At 43.3% G+C, this 15341-nt stretch overlaps 1 protein-coding gene across 2 annotated transcripts in view; it reads left to right on the top strand.

Moving 5' to 3' along the window:
- Positions 1-15341, top strand: part of ATRN (attractin) — a 151183-nt gene that overhangs the window by 84853 nt on the left and 50989 nt on the right. For both annotated transcript variants that reach the window (XM_044263364.1, XM_044263365.1), the window contains exons 15-21: positions 886-1076; positions 1355-1574; positions 2804-2989; positions 3848-4081; positions 9292-9429; positions 11835-11928; positions 13820-13872. In XM_044263364.1, the coding sequence (XP_044119299.1) occupies positions 886-1076; positions 1355-1574; positions 2804-2989; positions 3848-4081; positions 9292-9429; positions 11835-11928; positions 13820-13872 (1116 nt within the window). The remainder of the gene's footprint in view (positions 1-885; positions 1077-1354; positions 1575-2803; positions 2990-3847; positions 4082-9291; positions 9430-11834; positions 11929-13819; positions 13873-15341) is intronic.

Below are 15341 nucleotides of genomic sequence, written 5' to 3' on the forward strand. Positions count from 1 at the left end.
TACTACAGAGTACCAGAGGGTCTTGTCAGGACTCAGGTTCTGGTGCACATTGGGGGTGGGGCCCCAGAATCTGCATTTTAATGAGTAGTGACACTGATGCCACACTTGAAAGAGCACACCTTGTTTGCTCTTAAATGACCCCTTTTCTGGGGCATGTTCCACTTGCCTCATTGACCAGTCATGGGCATCGTTGGTGGTGTGTCCAGGTTACTTAGTTCTGGCAAAGTTGCCTTGTTCCCTGTCTTCCAGGAAGCATACAGAACTTCTTTGCAGCACAGGACACAGAGCTGAGCTGGTTGGGTGCAGGGTGAACACAGGAGCAGATTACAGTCTTACCCTGTTTGCTGCACCTGTATCACTTAGGGTTTTTTGTTTTTTGTCTTTTTTTCTAAAAACAATCTTTCCACCTCACTTTCAGGAAGTTTTGTACCCTTGATTTTACATTCCACTTGATGTGAAACAATGCACCTTTGAAGATCATCATCTTGTTCACTCACCGACTCATTTCCATCCTCTGGTTTTCTTCCCCACCCTTCTAATCTGCATATTCATTTCTCTGTTCTTGGGATTTTGGTCTTGTTTCTAATTGTTCTTCAAAAGGGGGCTTAAAAATCTAGCACTAGCACCTAAGATTTCCCGCCCCCAAGTTATAGAGCGTGGACCTTAGAATATTGAGATCCAGGAAGCAGGACTGGTGAAGTCTAACATTCTTGTATTCTGCATCGGTCCTTAGTAGTGTGTTGGATGCCCTCACCACATCCTAGTGAGGTACTGCGGAATACAAATCACTGAAACCTTTTAGGTTTCTGGTCATTTGAACTGGTAATGTGGTAGTTTTGTGTGATTTCTAAAACTCTATTTTTTTCCCTCCTCCCTTCACAAAAGAAAATATCTGTGGCACCAGCTGGCATTTGGTTGGAAACTCCTGTTTGAAAATTACTACTGCCAAGGAGAATTATGACAATGCTAAATTGTCCTGTAGGAACCACAATGCCTTTTTGGCTTCTCTTACAACCCAGAAGAAGGTAGAATTCGTCCTTAAGCAGCTGCGGATAATGCAGTCATCACAGAGCATGGTGAGTTCACATCCTCAAAACCGAAGCTTCTGGTACCCACACTTGTACTGAGCGCACCCAGGCAGCTTCCCCGTGGTATGCCCGGCAGGCGTAGTACCTAGTGCGTGAGTGTAGTTGAGGGAGTAAGAAGACAGTCTGTCCTAATCTACTGTGGTTGAATTGGATGGGGAGGTTTTCCTTTATCTGTTGGGGTATATGTAACTTGGTGGTTTTTACCTAGAAGTTTTTTTTGGTCAAGACAATGCTTGTATTCAAAGCTACATCTCTTCTGCCTGTAGTCCAAGCTCACCTTAACCCCATGGGTTGGCCTTCGGAAGATCAACGTCTCCTACTGGTGCTGGGAAGATATGTCCCCATTCACAAATACTTTGCTGCAGTGGATGCCGTCTGAGCCCAGTGATGCTGGATTCTGTGGGATCTTGTCAGAGCCCAGTACTCGGGGCTTGAAGGCTGCAACCTGCATCAACCCACTCAATGGCAGTGTCTGTGAGAGGCCTGGTGAGTCTGTGGGCGAATGACGTGTCAGTGGAAGTTCACTGAGAGACCGTAGGAGGCGTGTGCGATATTCAGAGGTGTGAGATAGTCACGAAAAACAGATGGGAGTATTGATTCCAAGCATATGAAGCGGAGTATAGTGCAAAACTTAGAAGTGGAAGGAAACAGTCTCTGGCTGTGAATAGTTTGAGCCAGAAGCATAAACAAAAATAACTAACACTACTCTAAGAACCTAACATTCTAATTAACGTGAGATTGGTGGGTTTGCTGACCATACGAAGTACTGAGAATTGCTCTGAAAGGCAGATGTCTTAAGGTTGGCAGAGAAACGCTGTGGAAACAGGAACGAAAAATGCAAAGAAAAGGTCAGAAAAGCAAGCAGGTCACTGCAAGGGACAGTAGACGGGAAGCGTCAATGGGGAGAGCAGTCATAGGACAGAAGGAGAAGCTGCCCTGAACGGCGCTAGCACTGAGGGAGGGTCTGAGGAGCAGGCGCTGAGTCGCTTCTCAGGTTCACAGCTCCCCTGTGGGCTGCCTTCAGGCCTCCCGTGGGCTGCCTTCAGGCCTCCCGTGGGCAGGCACAGGCAGCATCTGCAGCACACAGACAAGCCGAGACAAGCATTGTAGCCTACAGAGGGACTCACTTGCAGTAGGCGGAATTTTGTGCGTACTTCCTGGGAGGCTGGACGCCATTGACATCGTGTCTCATTTTAGGAAGGTATTCCAAGTCATCCGAGGAGTACAAGGATGGAGAAAAGAATTCATAGCCCTGAAAGAGTCCTCTTAAAATACGGTTTCTAAGCTCCCTGTCAGGGAGCGTTTCAACCATTTTGGGTCCTGAATGCTTTGGTGCATTTAATGCATGCTGTGGTCCCTCTTGCCCACAAAGATACAAGTTTTCATGTTCAGGTGGGTTGTAAAACCCCTGAAGGTCATCTTGAGTCCCATATACTGTAAGGAGCTTTAGAACTGCTACGCTTCTGGAAAGATTTGCTTGTTCCCTCATGTCTGTCCTTAATGCTCTTTGAAAAGAAAGAGTAAGGGTTTTTTCCTCCTATGTGGATACACTTGACCACCCCAGTACCTGGTTTTCGGTTTTCTCCTACATTAACTGTAGCCCCCTGATTTGATTTCATGACCTATTAGTGGGTCACAACACATCCCAAAAAGCCTTTGACCTTTTGGCCAGCATAGCAGGAGCACTAAGTGTCTGTGTTGGATTTGCTTCCCAGCAAACCACAGCGCCAAGCAGTGCCGGACGCCGTGTGCCCTGCGGACGGCGTGTGGGGAATGCACCAGCGGCAGCTCTGAGTGCATGTGGTGCAGCAACATGAAGCAGTGCGTGGACTCCAACGCCTACGTGGCCTCCTTCCCTTTCGGCCAGTGTATGGAGTGGTACACCATGAGCAGCTGCCCCCGTAAGTGGAAGCATGCAGCTCCTGCTGGGGGGGTCGTGCCGTCAGCCTCTCAAACTTCTAGGGACAAGACCAGAGACTGCCTGAGGAGAGGAAAACCTTCGCACACAATCCAGCACTGGTCGGGCGCCAGTCCCCCCCCCACCCCCGTTGGTTAAGCGTCCGGCTCTTGATTTCAGATGAGGGCATGATTTCGGAGTCATGAGATGGCGCCCCATGTCGGCCTCCATGATCAGTATCCCTACTGATCAGTCCTGCTTGAGATTCTCTCCCTCTGCCCCTCCCCCAACTCGTTCTCTCTTTCTTCCTCTCTGTCTCAAATAAATAAATATATTAAAAAAAAAAAGAAAAAGAAGAAGAAGAAGAATCAAGCCCTGTGGGACAGGGCATGGAGTACAGAAACAGCTTGTCCACCTTCAGCATCGAATTGCTCAAGCCACGTAATGTCTCCACATCTTCCTCTCCTGATTCATGAAATAAGTGCTTTCTGGTAGATGACCACTAAGGTCCCTTCTGCCTCCACATTGTGGGATTGACAGAGGAGGGGAGGAGCCCCTGTTCTATGTTGGGCAGGCTCTTGGGCTCTTTAAATTTTTTGTGTCATTTAAGAAATCCCCTTAGAATAGGAATTTTTGACAGAATAGTCTGTTTAAATAAAAGGTAATTTAGGGGTGCCTGGGTGTCCCAGTCAGAAGAGCCTGCATCTCTTGATCTCAAGATTGTGAGCTCAAGCCCCACGTTGGGTGTAGAGAGTACTTAAATTAATTAATTAATTTTAAAAAGCTTTTTAAAAAGGTAACTTAGATACAATGAATTCAAAGCTGCATGCTGTAGTGGACTGTAACTTGTGTTCTTTTACAGCTGAAAATTGTTCAGGCTATTGTACCTGCAGCCATTGCCTGGAGCAGCCAGGCTGCGGCTGGTGCACTGATCCCAGCAACACTGGCAAAGGCAAATGCATAGAGGGCTCATATAAAGGACCAGTGAAGATGCCTTCTCAGGCCCCTGCCGGGAATTCCTACCCACAGCCCCTTCTCAATGCCAGCATGTGCCTGGAGGACAGCAGATACAACTGGTCTTTCATTCATTGTCCAGGTAAGATGCCTTATGTATCCAAAATCAAGTGTTCTGCTACTTATTTACAAAGACTAAAACTTTGAAAGCTACATTATTTATATGAATTTCCTAGGGAAAAAAAAAATGTAACAGACCATTTTAGAAGAAATAGTTTTGCATGAAAATTTACACATTTTTTTTTCATGAAAAATATTTTTAATGTCAGTTCATGAAAACACAGAAGTTCAAGTGAGGTGTTTTGGTTTCACTGTGAAAGTATTGAGGTATGTTTGTTATGAACAAATATTGCAGATGTAGATAAAATAAAAACTGGAATTCTTCTCCAGTTCTTCAGAGAAGTAAAAACTTCTAATGGTTTAATATAGACACTGTCTATTTTAAAAATAGAAAATACTTTGGTGTATAGGATTAATATATATTGTTCTGTAGTTTGCTTTTTACTGAAAAATACGTTATGGCAGCCGTTAGGGGAAAATGAAAAACAAAACTACCGACCCAGAATTTCCTCTCCACAAATGTAGAAAAAAAGGAAAACAGTTTTATTTTGAATAAGCATCAAACCAGACTGTTGTGCACCCTACAGGCAACCCACTAATGAGACTGCAAAAACAGAGAGAAATCTCACCCTTTTAAATAGCCAGGCATATACAGTCCATTACATAAATGTTTTGAAGGTGAATGATAACTTGTCCTCATATGAGAGGATTTGACAGCACCGTTTGCTGTACCGTCATTCATAGTGTATCCTGAATTTACTTGGTAATTGGGGTGGCCATCTGTGTTAGTTAATTGCCTTATCCAAAAAAAAATCCTGTATCTTTATGGCAAGCAGGTGGTTACACTTGGGCACAAAGGCACCCAGACTGTATTTCCAAAGTGACAGGAATGTAGAGCGCTGCCTTTCTTGATGTTTACATTTCAAAGCGATGGCTCCCAGGCCCTTAAGGAAAACATTCCTGGATTGTTGTGCTGACAAGAGGTTGATTAAGGTATTTTTAAAAAAAGATTTATATAATATACATATCAAAGAAACAGACAGGATTTGTAAATACAGGTTTTTCTTGAAAAACTTTAAGAATAGGGAGAGGGGAAAAGGTCCCTATCCCTTTTGGCAAGAGGAAAATTAAGCCTGTCTGCTTCCTCTCCCTCCTTCCCTCCTCCTACTCTCCCTCTGCTCCCTTCTTTTCCTTTCTTCCAGTGGTTGGTGCCAGAAGGAATAGACCATGAGTTGGCCTAAAGCCTGACTCTATCCCTGCTGGGGATGCTGCCCTGAGAGATTGGCCTTTGATTCAGACTTACAGTAAATATTCAGGAATATGCTGAAGAGTCTCCAGAATACCAGGGAGAGGGGGATTAGGCAGGTGCAAAGACCCCCAGGAGGTTAGTGAGTAGGAACATCACCAGGAGTCTGAAGTGCCACTGATGATAAGGCTCTTTGTGAGGACTTCTGTAAGGGAAAAACCATGGGAAGTCATGGTAAAAGGCAAGAGACAGGCTGGGGGAACATATCTGCAGTGTGTATAATAAGTGATTATCATCCTGAGTATGCAAACCTCTACCCTCCAGAAGAAATCACTGTCAGCTCAATAGAAAAAGTGGGTAAAGGATATAAAGAAATCTTTCTCAGAAAAGGAAGCAGAGCAAGGAAATGTAAAACTAGTCTTTTCCCTCCAAACAATTAAGTTTTCTGTGTTCTCTTTTTTCCTCTCTAAGATGTCAAAGGATCTATCATTCTGTTTCTAATCTACTAGTTTAACTCATGAAGTATTTAAGTCTGTGCATTTTTATTAATATCAAGACTATATGAGGTGAAATGGCAACCCACAGAGTGGGAGAAAATATTTGCAAATCATATTTAGTATCTGGTAAGAGTCTAATGTCCAGAATATGTAAACAACTCTTAAAACTCAACAGTAAAAAGACAACCCAATTAAGAAGTGGGTAAAAGACTGAAATAGACATTTCTGCAAAGAAGATACGCAAATGGCCAATAAGCACAAGAAAAGATGCTCAACAACATTCGAGAAATTGGAACCCTCACATTGCTGGAAGGAAAGTAAGCTGGTGTGGCCACTTTGGAAAACAGTTTGGCAGTTTCTCAAAAAGTTAAACATAGAGTTCTCATATGGCCCAGTATATGCCCAGGAGAATTGAAAACATATGTCCACGCAGAAACTTGCAGTGAATGCTTATAGCAGCATTATTCATAATAGACAAAAATGGAAACAACCCAGTGCCTGTCAAGTGGCGAATGGATAAACATGATGTGATACTTTCATATCATGGACACTGTTAAGTGATAAAAGGGGTGAATGGAGTAGTGTAGTCTGCGACACAGTCGAGCCTCAAAAGCCTGCTATGTAAAGGCAGTCCCATGCAAAGACTGCATGTTGTATGATACCATTTATGTGAGACATCCGAAAAAGAGCAAACACAAAAGAGCAAACACATGGAGACAAAAAGGAGCTCAGCGATCCCCTAGGCCAGGGGGTAGACATGAGCAGTAATGGGCACGGGGTTTTCTGAAGTAGCGGTGCGGTGTCTCACCCTCCCGGGCCAGCCTGAAAAGATTGAGACTTCTCCATGCGCTCATCAGTACTTGTATCTGTTATTTTTTTGTTTTGGGGGACTTTTTGTTTTTGTTTTTTGATAGATGTTGTATTGTGTGAGAAGTGGTATCTCTGGTTTTGATTTGCATTTCTTTAATGACTGATGAAGTCGAGCATCTGAAGGCCATCTGCGTCTTCTCTGGAGAAATGTCTCTTTGAATTCTTTGCCCTTTTTTTTTTAAAAGATTTTATTTATGTATTTGACAGAGATCACAAGCAGGCAGAGAGACAGGGAGAGGGGGAAGCAGGCTCCCTGCTGAGCAGAGAGCCCGATGGGGGTCTCAATCCCGGGACCCTGGGATCATGATCCGAGCTGAAGGCAGAGGCTTAATCCACTGAGCCACCCAGGCACCCCTCTTTGCCCATTTTAAAATTGTGTATTTGTCTGTTAATTATTGACTCATAGAATTCTTTTTTTTTTTTAACAAAATTTTTAAAAGATTTTATTTACTTATTTGACAGACAGCGATCATAAGTAGGCAGAAAGGCAGGCAGAGAGGGGTGGGGAAGCAGGCTCCCCACTGAGCAGAGAGTCCAATGCAGGGTTCGATTGCATGACCCTGGGATCATGACCCAAGCTGAGGGCAGAGGCCTTAACCCACTGAGCCACCGAGGCGCCCCGACTCATAGAATTCTTTATGAAGTCTAGATACAAGTTCTTATTGACTATATGATTTCCAAATATTTTTTCCCATTCTGAGGGTTTCTTTTTACTTTTTTGGTTGTATCTTGTAAAATAGAAAAGTTCTAAATTTTCTAAATCTGGGGCATTGGTGTTTTCTTTTATCCCATGTGTTTTTGGTATTGTATCTAAGAAATCAGTGTGTAGCTAACTCAAGATCACAAAGATTTACACCTATCTCTTCTTTTTAAAGTTTCGTAGATTTTTCTCTTATATTTAGGTCCATCAGCCCTTTGGAGTTTATTTTTGTATGGGGTGGGAGGTTGAACAGACACGTAACTGGTCAGGAGGCACTTCTTGCTGTCTGCCACTCTCCCGAGGCCTGCTCTGTCTCCCAGCCCCAAATGGATTTTTCAGGTGTCCATTGGTAACAAGCATCTAGTCACTTTAGCTGTCCCCTCCTTCTGCACTAGAAGACAGATGTCTCAACTCCCTTTTTGTCAGATTGACAACCATCTGTTTTATAATTTCTAGAAATTGCTCAGTAATTCAGAAGTATTTCTCAGTACATCTGATAGCACCTTTTCTCTTATCCCATATTGCTATGGGTTTATCCTTGTTTTTACTTTTTTTTTTTCAGTAATTTCAGTGGGATTTTGAAGGGGTAAGGAGGGAGAAGCATGTTCCTAGTCTTTTTATCTAGGATATGGATTTTATTGGTAAATAATTTTAGGTGTTGCATTTTTGTGTGTGTGCTGTGCTTTGCCTTTTATATATATAGTTATTCATCTTCACAGGAATGATGTGCATATCCCGCACCTCTTAAGTATTTTTGGTGCAATAATAATTGCTGTGTAGACTTATAGCCTACATAGAACAAGTCAAAACATTAGTCAGAGCTAATGCTCTGGGTGCATTATGCTCCTCACACAATATTATGTGTCAGTAGTATCTCAGTAAAGCTGGGGGACAAAGATTTACAGAGTCAGATCTTCTGCCTGCAGTGTAGATGTGCGCGCTGGTTTTACTGGAGTCCACAGTGCACAGCCTAACCAGCTGTCCTGAGCAGTCCCAAGAGGTCCACCTTTCATATGCCTTTCTAACCAGAAAGGTCCTATGTGCGTTAAGAATCTTATTAATTCCACTTGTGGGAATGTTTTTATATATAAAGATGGTAATTTTTCTAAAAAAGAAAAATTGAGGGGCACCTGGATGACTCAGTGGGTTAAAGCCTCTGCCTTCAGCTCAGGTCATGATCCCGGGGTTCAGGGATTGAGCCCCACGTTGGGCTCTCTGCTCAGCAGGGAGCCTGCTTCCCCACCTCTCTCTCTCTCTCTCTGCCTGCCTCTCTACCTACCTGTGATCTCTGTCTGTCAAATAAATAAATAAAATCTTTAAGAAAAAAGAAAAATTGAAGGCAAACTGAATATCAGAATATAAGGGAATGGTTAAATAACTATTAGGATCATACACATCATTCTGCCATTTAAAGTTTTATTTATGATAGATGAAATAACGTGGTAAAGTAATTGTGCTGTAAGTACAAAAAAATCAAAGTTGAGTATTAATATAAGCACAACTGTGTAAAACTATATAGTAAAAATAAATTTCTTGAACTAAAAATCCCAAATATGCACAGTGATCTCTGTATGGTGCAATTGAAAATGATTTTCCCCTCTTCCTTATATTTTTTAAATTTACTATCATGAACATACATTATTTTTATGAACAGCAACAAATTTTTTTTTAAGGGCTATAGATTTTCACCCTGTTGTGGGGTATTTCAGATTTTCCTGGACTAGTCCTGTATGGATGTTTTTATCTTATTTTTCCAACTTGTTTTTAGTGGGCCAGTTTTAATGATTTTATCTTTAGAGGTAATAAAGAACTTAAATAGATAGTTGCAAATAAATCTCATGGAATTTACTCCACTCTGTTCTACCACGGGACAGTCCCCTTAAAATGCCTTTTTTTTTTTTTAACTCTTGCTTTTCCAGCATGCCAGTGCAATGGCCACAGCAAGTGCGTTAATCAGAGTATCTGTGAGAAGTGTGAGAACCTGACCACCGGCAAGCACTGCGAGACCTGCATATCTGGCTTCTATGGTGACCCCACCAACGGGGGAAGGTGTCAGCGTAAGTAAATCCCTCAGGGTTACTGATTGCAGACCAGCTGGAACGCAGTGCCTCTGTTTGACTTGAATAGCTAGGAGGACAGAAGCCACTTGGTTTTGGATACTGCCTCTGTTGTCATGCTTGTCAGGAGCTCAGCTAAGCCTGTGAGAGAGTGAGCAGAGCTGCCAAGTATCAGAGTAGCCAGTTAATGCCAACAAGCTGAAAATGGAAGAGTTAAGCCTTTAATCGCTTACTGTGGTGGTAAAGCAAGAGGCTTAAGCTTAAACCCAAGAAAGCTCTGAGTCCCCACGTTTCCTTTCCCTCCAGGACTGGATGTTGGTTGAGCTCAGGTGGATCAGCACAGAGGTGGGGAGAGCCCTGGACAGAAGGCTCCGGCAAAAACCTGTCATGGGCCCTGGAGAGGGGAGGGAGAGGGGGGGTGCTGGGGACTCAGAGTGGGGACGATGTCTTCAGGGCTCCCCCACCCCTCCACCCATCCTGAGGAGGCTCAGCAAGGCTCCCAAAGAGGGTCTGCCCAAGGCCCAGATAAAGAGACTCAGGAACAAAGATACCTGCGCTAGGAATGCAAATATGTGATGGAACATGGCTGACTTGGGGAGTGGGTTGCCCTGGGACTGTGACTGCAGCTTTCCCTCAGAGACCGCCCTCAGGAACAGGAGGTCTGCTGGCTAAGCCTGGGTTTTGGCTTGTGGTCAGTTCCAAAACACCACACATGGGGTTTTAACCAGGAGCTGGATTCCTCAGTACATCTAGAGTGTGTGTGTGTGTGTTTATATTATACAAATTTATATATATATATAAATACATTATTTTTTAGTTTATTCAACAGAGGGAGAGAGCTTACAAGCAAGGGGAAGGGGCAGAGGAAGAGGGGGAGGGAAAAGCAGGCTCCCCACTGAGCAGAGAGCCCAACGTGGGACTCGATCCTAGGACCCTAGGATCATGACCTGAGCTGAAGGCAGATGCTTAGCTGACTGAGCCACCCAGGCGCCCCACTTCTAGTATATTTTGAAGATTTAAATAGTTCTCTGTTTCTGTATGCATGTCAAATAGATTCCTGTAAGCAAGGACTTTTTTGGGTTAGAACATAAATTAATACCTTTTTAAAAAATGATCAGTGAGACTGGCGAGCTGCTTTTTGGCTCATTCTTACTTCCAGTGGGAAGACCCTTCAGGTTCTGAGTAGGAAAATAAATAAGGAAGTAAAATCTCTACCTCCTCCCCACATGCCACCTCCAGACTCCTTAGCCTGGCCCTTGAGAATTGATCTCAGAGCAACCAAGAGAGAGTTGGCATCTTAGCAGTATATCCCTTAACCTTTCTGGGATTCAGTTTCCTCATCCGTAAAATGGGGATAAAAGGATGGTGGTTGAGACGGAAGCAGTCAGAGCAGTGAATGACACGTAGTGAGTGCTTAGGAAGTGTGGGTGGTTACTAGTACTCTTCTGCTGCCATTGCCCCCCACTCTTCAAGAACATTTCTGGCTCAGATTGAAAGGTCTTTTATTTATTTATTTATTTATTTATTTATTTGACAGAGAGAAATCACAAGTAGACAGAGAGGCAGGCAGAGAGAGAGAGGAAGGGAAGCAGGCTCCCTGCTAAGCAGAGAGCCCGATGCAGGACTCGATCCCAGGACCCTGAGATCATGACCTGAGCCGAAGGCAGCGGCCTAACCCACTGAGCCACCCAGGCGCCCCTCAGATTGAAAGGTCTTGAGTAAAAATATTTTCCCCACACTTTGTGACTGGACTTCATCCATTTGACAATGGTCACAGGACCCCATGCCTGTGGCTCCCAACACATAGATGCCTATTTCTGCAGAGGCTACAGAGAAGGCCAGGTGTAAGTCCTGCAGGGCCTCTGAAATACTGACCTGCCACTGAGATCTCACCTTACTTCTGAGCCCTGCTAGGATTTGAAACTCGGTCTCTGTGGGACAGGCACCTCATCGGAGGCTGAGTGCAGCCAGACCAAGACTCCCCCTGAGGGGCAGTTATTACTCAGAGCATCTCCTTGGGGGCAGGGACTGAGTCAGTGCCCCCGTACCCAGCGCCTGGCACACGAGAGATGCTTCATAAGTATTTACCAGGTGAATGAGTCATAATAGTGAAAAACAGCCTATTGAGAAGATCAAAATAGATCCAAATGGTTGCTTCAGATAGCAGTAGAAGCCAACGTTCTCTTTCCTCCTGTCCTTGGACTCTGGTTCTTTTCATGTTGCCTTTACATTGTTTGAGATAAATCGTTAGCTGAAAAACTTGAATCTTAGCCTTTAAATGCTTTCATTCTAATGTCTTTCCGATCGAATCCAATTCAGATAAAATTATGTGTTTCAGGAAAAGTCTGTGATAGTGGTGATCTTTCAAGCCAGTTGTGACTTCCATTCCTTTTCCTTCTCCCCAGCCTGCAAGTGCAACGGGCACGCATCACTGTGTAACACCAACACAGGCAAGTGCTTCTGCACCACCAAGGGCGTCAAGGGAGACGAGTGCCAGCTGTGAGTACCACACTCCTGCCACAGGCCCACTTGGGTTTAGTGACTGACAGTCAGGGTAGCTGGGTCTGTACCGCCAGGGAGGCCAAGGAACTATGATGCTGCTGGATCACAAGAGCCACCCCTTCCCTGTGCCCTTTTGTTATGGGCTCTAGGGGGGATCCCCAGGTCGATGAGTTTGGAATTCTACCTTTTCTACTTCAGGCGGATCTAATTCGGTCAGCCTCCATACTGAGGAGGTTCAGCAGCAATTCCTTGATGGCTTTTAGGTCACATTTTTATGTTTGAGTGGCACTGACTGCATTGCTGACTTGGATCAGTCTTACCTTCAACCACTGTGCAATTTTTGTCACATCAGGAGATTGTACCCTTTCCCGAGAAAGAGCTGGAAGACTTGGTATTCCAGGACAGTGTTTTATTTAGCATTTTGGTTGTCTGATGGTGGAGTTGATCCCCTGGCCTTTAACACATCCCTCCTCTTCTAGCATTTTCCTTGGTGAAGTCTGCTAGACATCTTCTGGGGAAGAGTCTGGGATTCCAACCCATGAGGAGGCCAACAGCATCAGACAGACATGGAGTTTTAGCCCTGGCTCTGCCTCCAAGAAGCAGGGCACTCTTGAGACAAATCATTTAACTGCTCTGAACCTCAGTTTCCCTGTCCATTAATAGCAGTACTAGCAATAATTGTTTTTAGTGCCCTGGTGAGTTGGAACAAGAGATTGTTCCCCGACGAATATATACCAGTTTGCCTCACTAGGAAACCTCATAAAACACAAGCACCAGCTTTACTCATTCTCTCAAGAAGAGACTTGAGAGAGAGGCCATAGTGGTATCACAACATTAAGCTGAGACAAGCAGATACATCATTGGTAAACTTTTTCTCAAAAAACACTAGTAGTAAGGTCACCAGTGACTTTGATAGTGATGTTCAAGGAAGGAATTGCTCTGTTTGCATTTTAAAGTTGACACCACTGGGCACGTTTACTGATTTCATGATGCCTTAAAGCCAATACATGAAGAAATGTCTAATTAAAGATTAAGTTTAGCTTTTGGACCTAGGTTTCTTTAAACAGAACCATATAATAGAGCAGAATTAATCACGCCTGCCCTCAATTAGGCATGCAGTAACGAAATGAGGTGTAGGTCCAGTGAAAGACTTTCTTTTCAAGAGATTTTAGATAGAAGCAAGTGCTAAGAATCACCCTGGATCCAAGGACACAGTATCGTGTATTATTTACCCAGGAAAAGTGCTTGGCCCAAGCTTTCCCCACCTTCCTAGTAGCTCTTAGCTCCTGGGCCTGCCAGTATAAATGGCCTTGTGAAGTGGGAGACTGCATTTTGCTGATGTTCACAGATAATATTGGTGGGGGAAGGTAATGATTCTTTTTAAATAGAACTTGTTTTTTTCTCCAGACTGGTGAACCATGTTCAAGGACTTTTTAATAAAAAAGTGAAAGTGATTCTTGATATTTAGCCTTTTCTTATTTTTAAAGAATGGCTCAGTTTTATCCAGGGAGAACAGGAAGGAAGTGAGAAAAGGATATTTGAAAAATGTTTTAACTTCACTTTTAGAGGAGTATTTAGTCCACACAAAAGTTAAAATGTGTTTTTCATGAAAATAAATAGGATCTAGATTTATTACATTTGGATTTGTCTCCTGTGCTTTGGCAAATGTTTGTCAGTTGGAAGGGTGTGAAGTGCTGGGTGGTCGGTACTCAGCATGAATGCAGACTCCTCAGCCTGCCTGATCTGAGTGACCGTGAAGAATGTGATTATCATGACTCACACTTGTTTGTAATGTAGTTTTATAGGAAAGGAGCTGTGTGGTTTTAAGATGAATGTAGATTTTGATTTAACCATCGATAGAAAATAATCTTTATTTTTATCCCTCTAGATGCGAGGTAGAAAATCGATACCAGGGAAACCCTCTCAAAGGAACGTGTTATTGTAAGTGTTTTCACAATTCATTATTTGTCTAGAAGCAAAGTAGTTCAATAAAACTTTTTGTTATTTACTTTAACGAGGTTTGAGAATGGTAAGTGCTATGAGATGATAGCCCTTCGTGGAAGTGTGTCCTAATTTGATGTGTTTCCATTCTGTTACACTTATGCATATAGGAACACCATTTGAAGCTGTGTTAATTATGGTTGTGGTTTATGTTAATATGTCCATAGCAGATATCAGGGGAGATTACAGAAATACACACCTCTGGCTTTCCTCATTTATGTTCTCTTGAAACCTAATTTCATTTGCCATTACCTGGTTGGGGTCAACATATTGCACATTCAGGATATAGGTCAGAAATCATTTTTATTTTTTTAGGTTTTATTTATTTAGAGAGAGAGCACAAGCAGGGGGAGGGGCAGAGGGAGAGAAAGAATCTCAGCAGACTCTGTGCTGCGTGTGGAGCTGGACGTGGGACTTGATCCCACCACCTGAGATTGAGCTGAAATCAAGAGTTGGTACTCAACCGACTGAGCCACCAGGTGCCCACAGAAACAATTTCTTTTTTCCAAGATTGATTTGTTTATTTTAGAGAGAGTGAGAGAGAGATAGCCAGAGGGAGCAAAGGGAGAGGGAGAAGCCGCTGAGCCCAAGGGAGGGCTCAGTGTCATGACGCGGAGATCACGAGTTGAAACCAAGAGTCAGACGCTTAACCAGCTGAGCCACCCAGCCATCAGGTGCCCCACAATATCAGTTAATTTTTTGTAATCTGGTATGCTGTCACTCATCTATCTTGAAAAAATAAAGCCGAAAGCAAATACCAGGTTTTAGCAGTGATATGGGAAACTAGAATCTTTATGTACAACCTTCATTTGTCTTTGTGGAAGTATAAAACGGTGTAGGCATTTTGGCAGAACCATTTGGCAGTTTCTTAAATAGTTAAAAATAAACTTACCAACAGCTCTCCATTTCCCTCTTCCTCTAGCCCCTGGTAGTCACCATTCTATTTTCTGTTTCTATAATGTTGACTACTCTAGGTACCTCATGTAAGTACTGTCATTTAGTACAGGTCTTCTGTGACTGATTTATTTCATTTGTCATCATGTCTTCAAGGTTGTTCCAGGTTGTAGTGTATGTCAGAGTTTCCTTCCTTTTGAATATTCCACTTTATGTATACTACTGATGGACCGTAGGGTTGCTTCTGTCTTTTAGCTCTTGTGGCTAATAGCTATGAGGTTTGGCTGCTATGAACACGGTGTACAAGTATCTCTTTCAGTTCTTTGGGTATGTACTGCAAAGTGGAATTGCTGGATCATTTGATAATTCTCTCTTTAATTTTTTGAGAAACTATGATACTGTTTTCCACATTAGTCGAACCATTTCTCGTTCTTACTAGCAGTGCACAAGGTTTCCGGTTTCTCCACTTGCTCACCAACACTTATTATCTTCTGTTTATTTGGTAGTAGCCATCC

This window comes from Neovison vison, chromosome 8, assembly GCF_020171115.1.
Source record: "Neovison vison isolate M4711 chromosome 8, ASM_NN_V1, whole genome shotgun sequence".
Lineage (NCBI taxonomy): Eukaryota > Metazoa > Chordata > Mammalia > Carnivora > Mustelidae > Neogale > Neogale vison.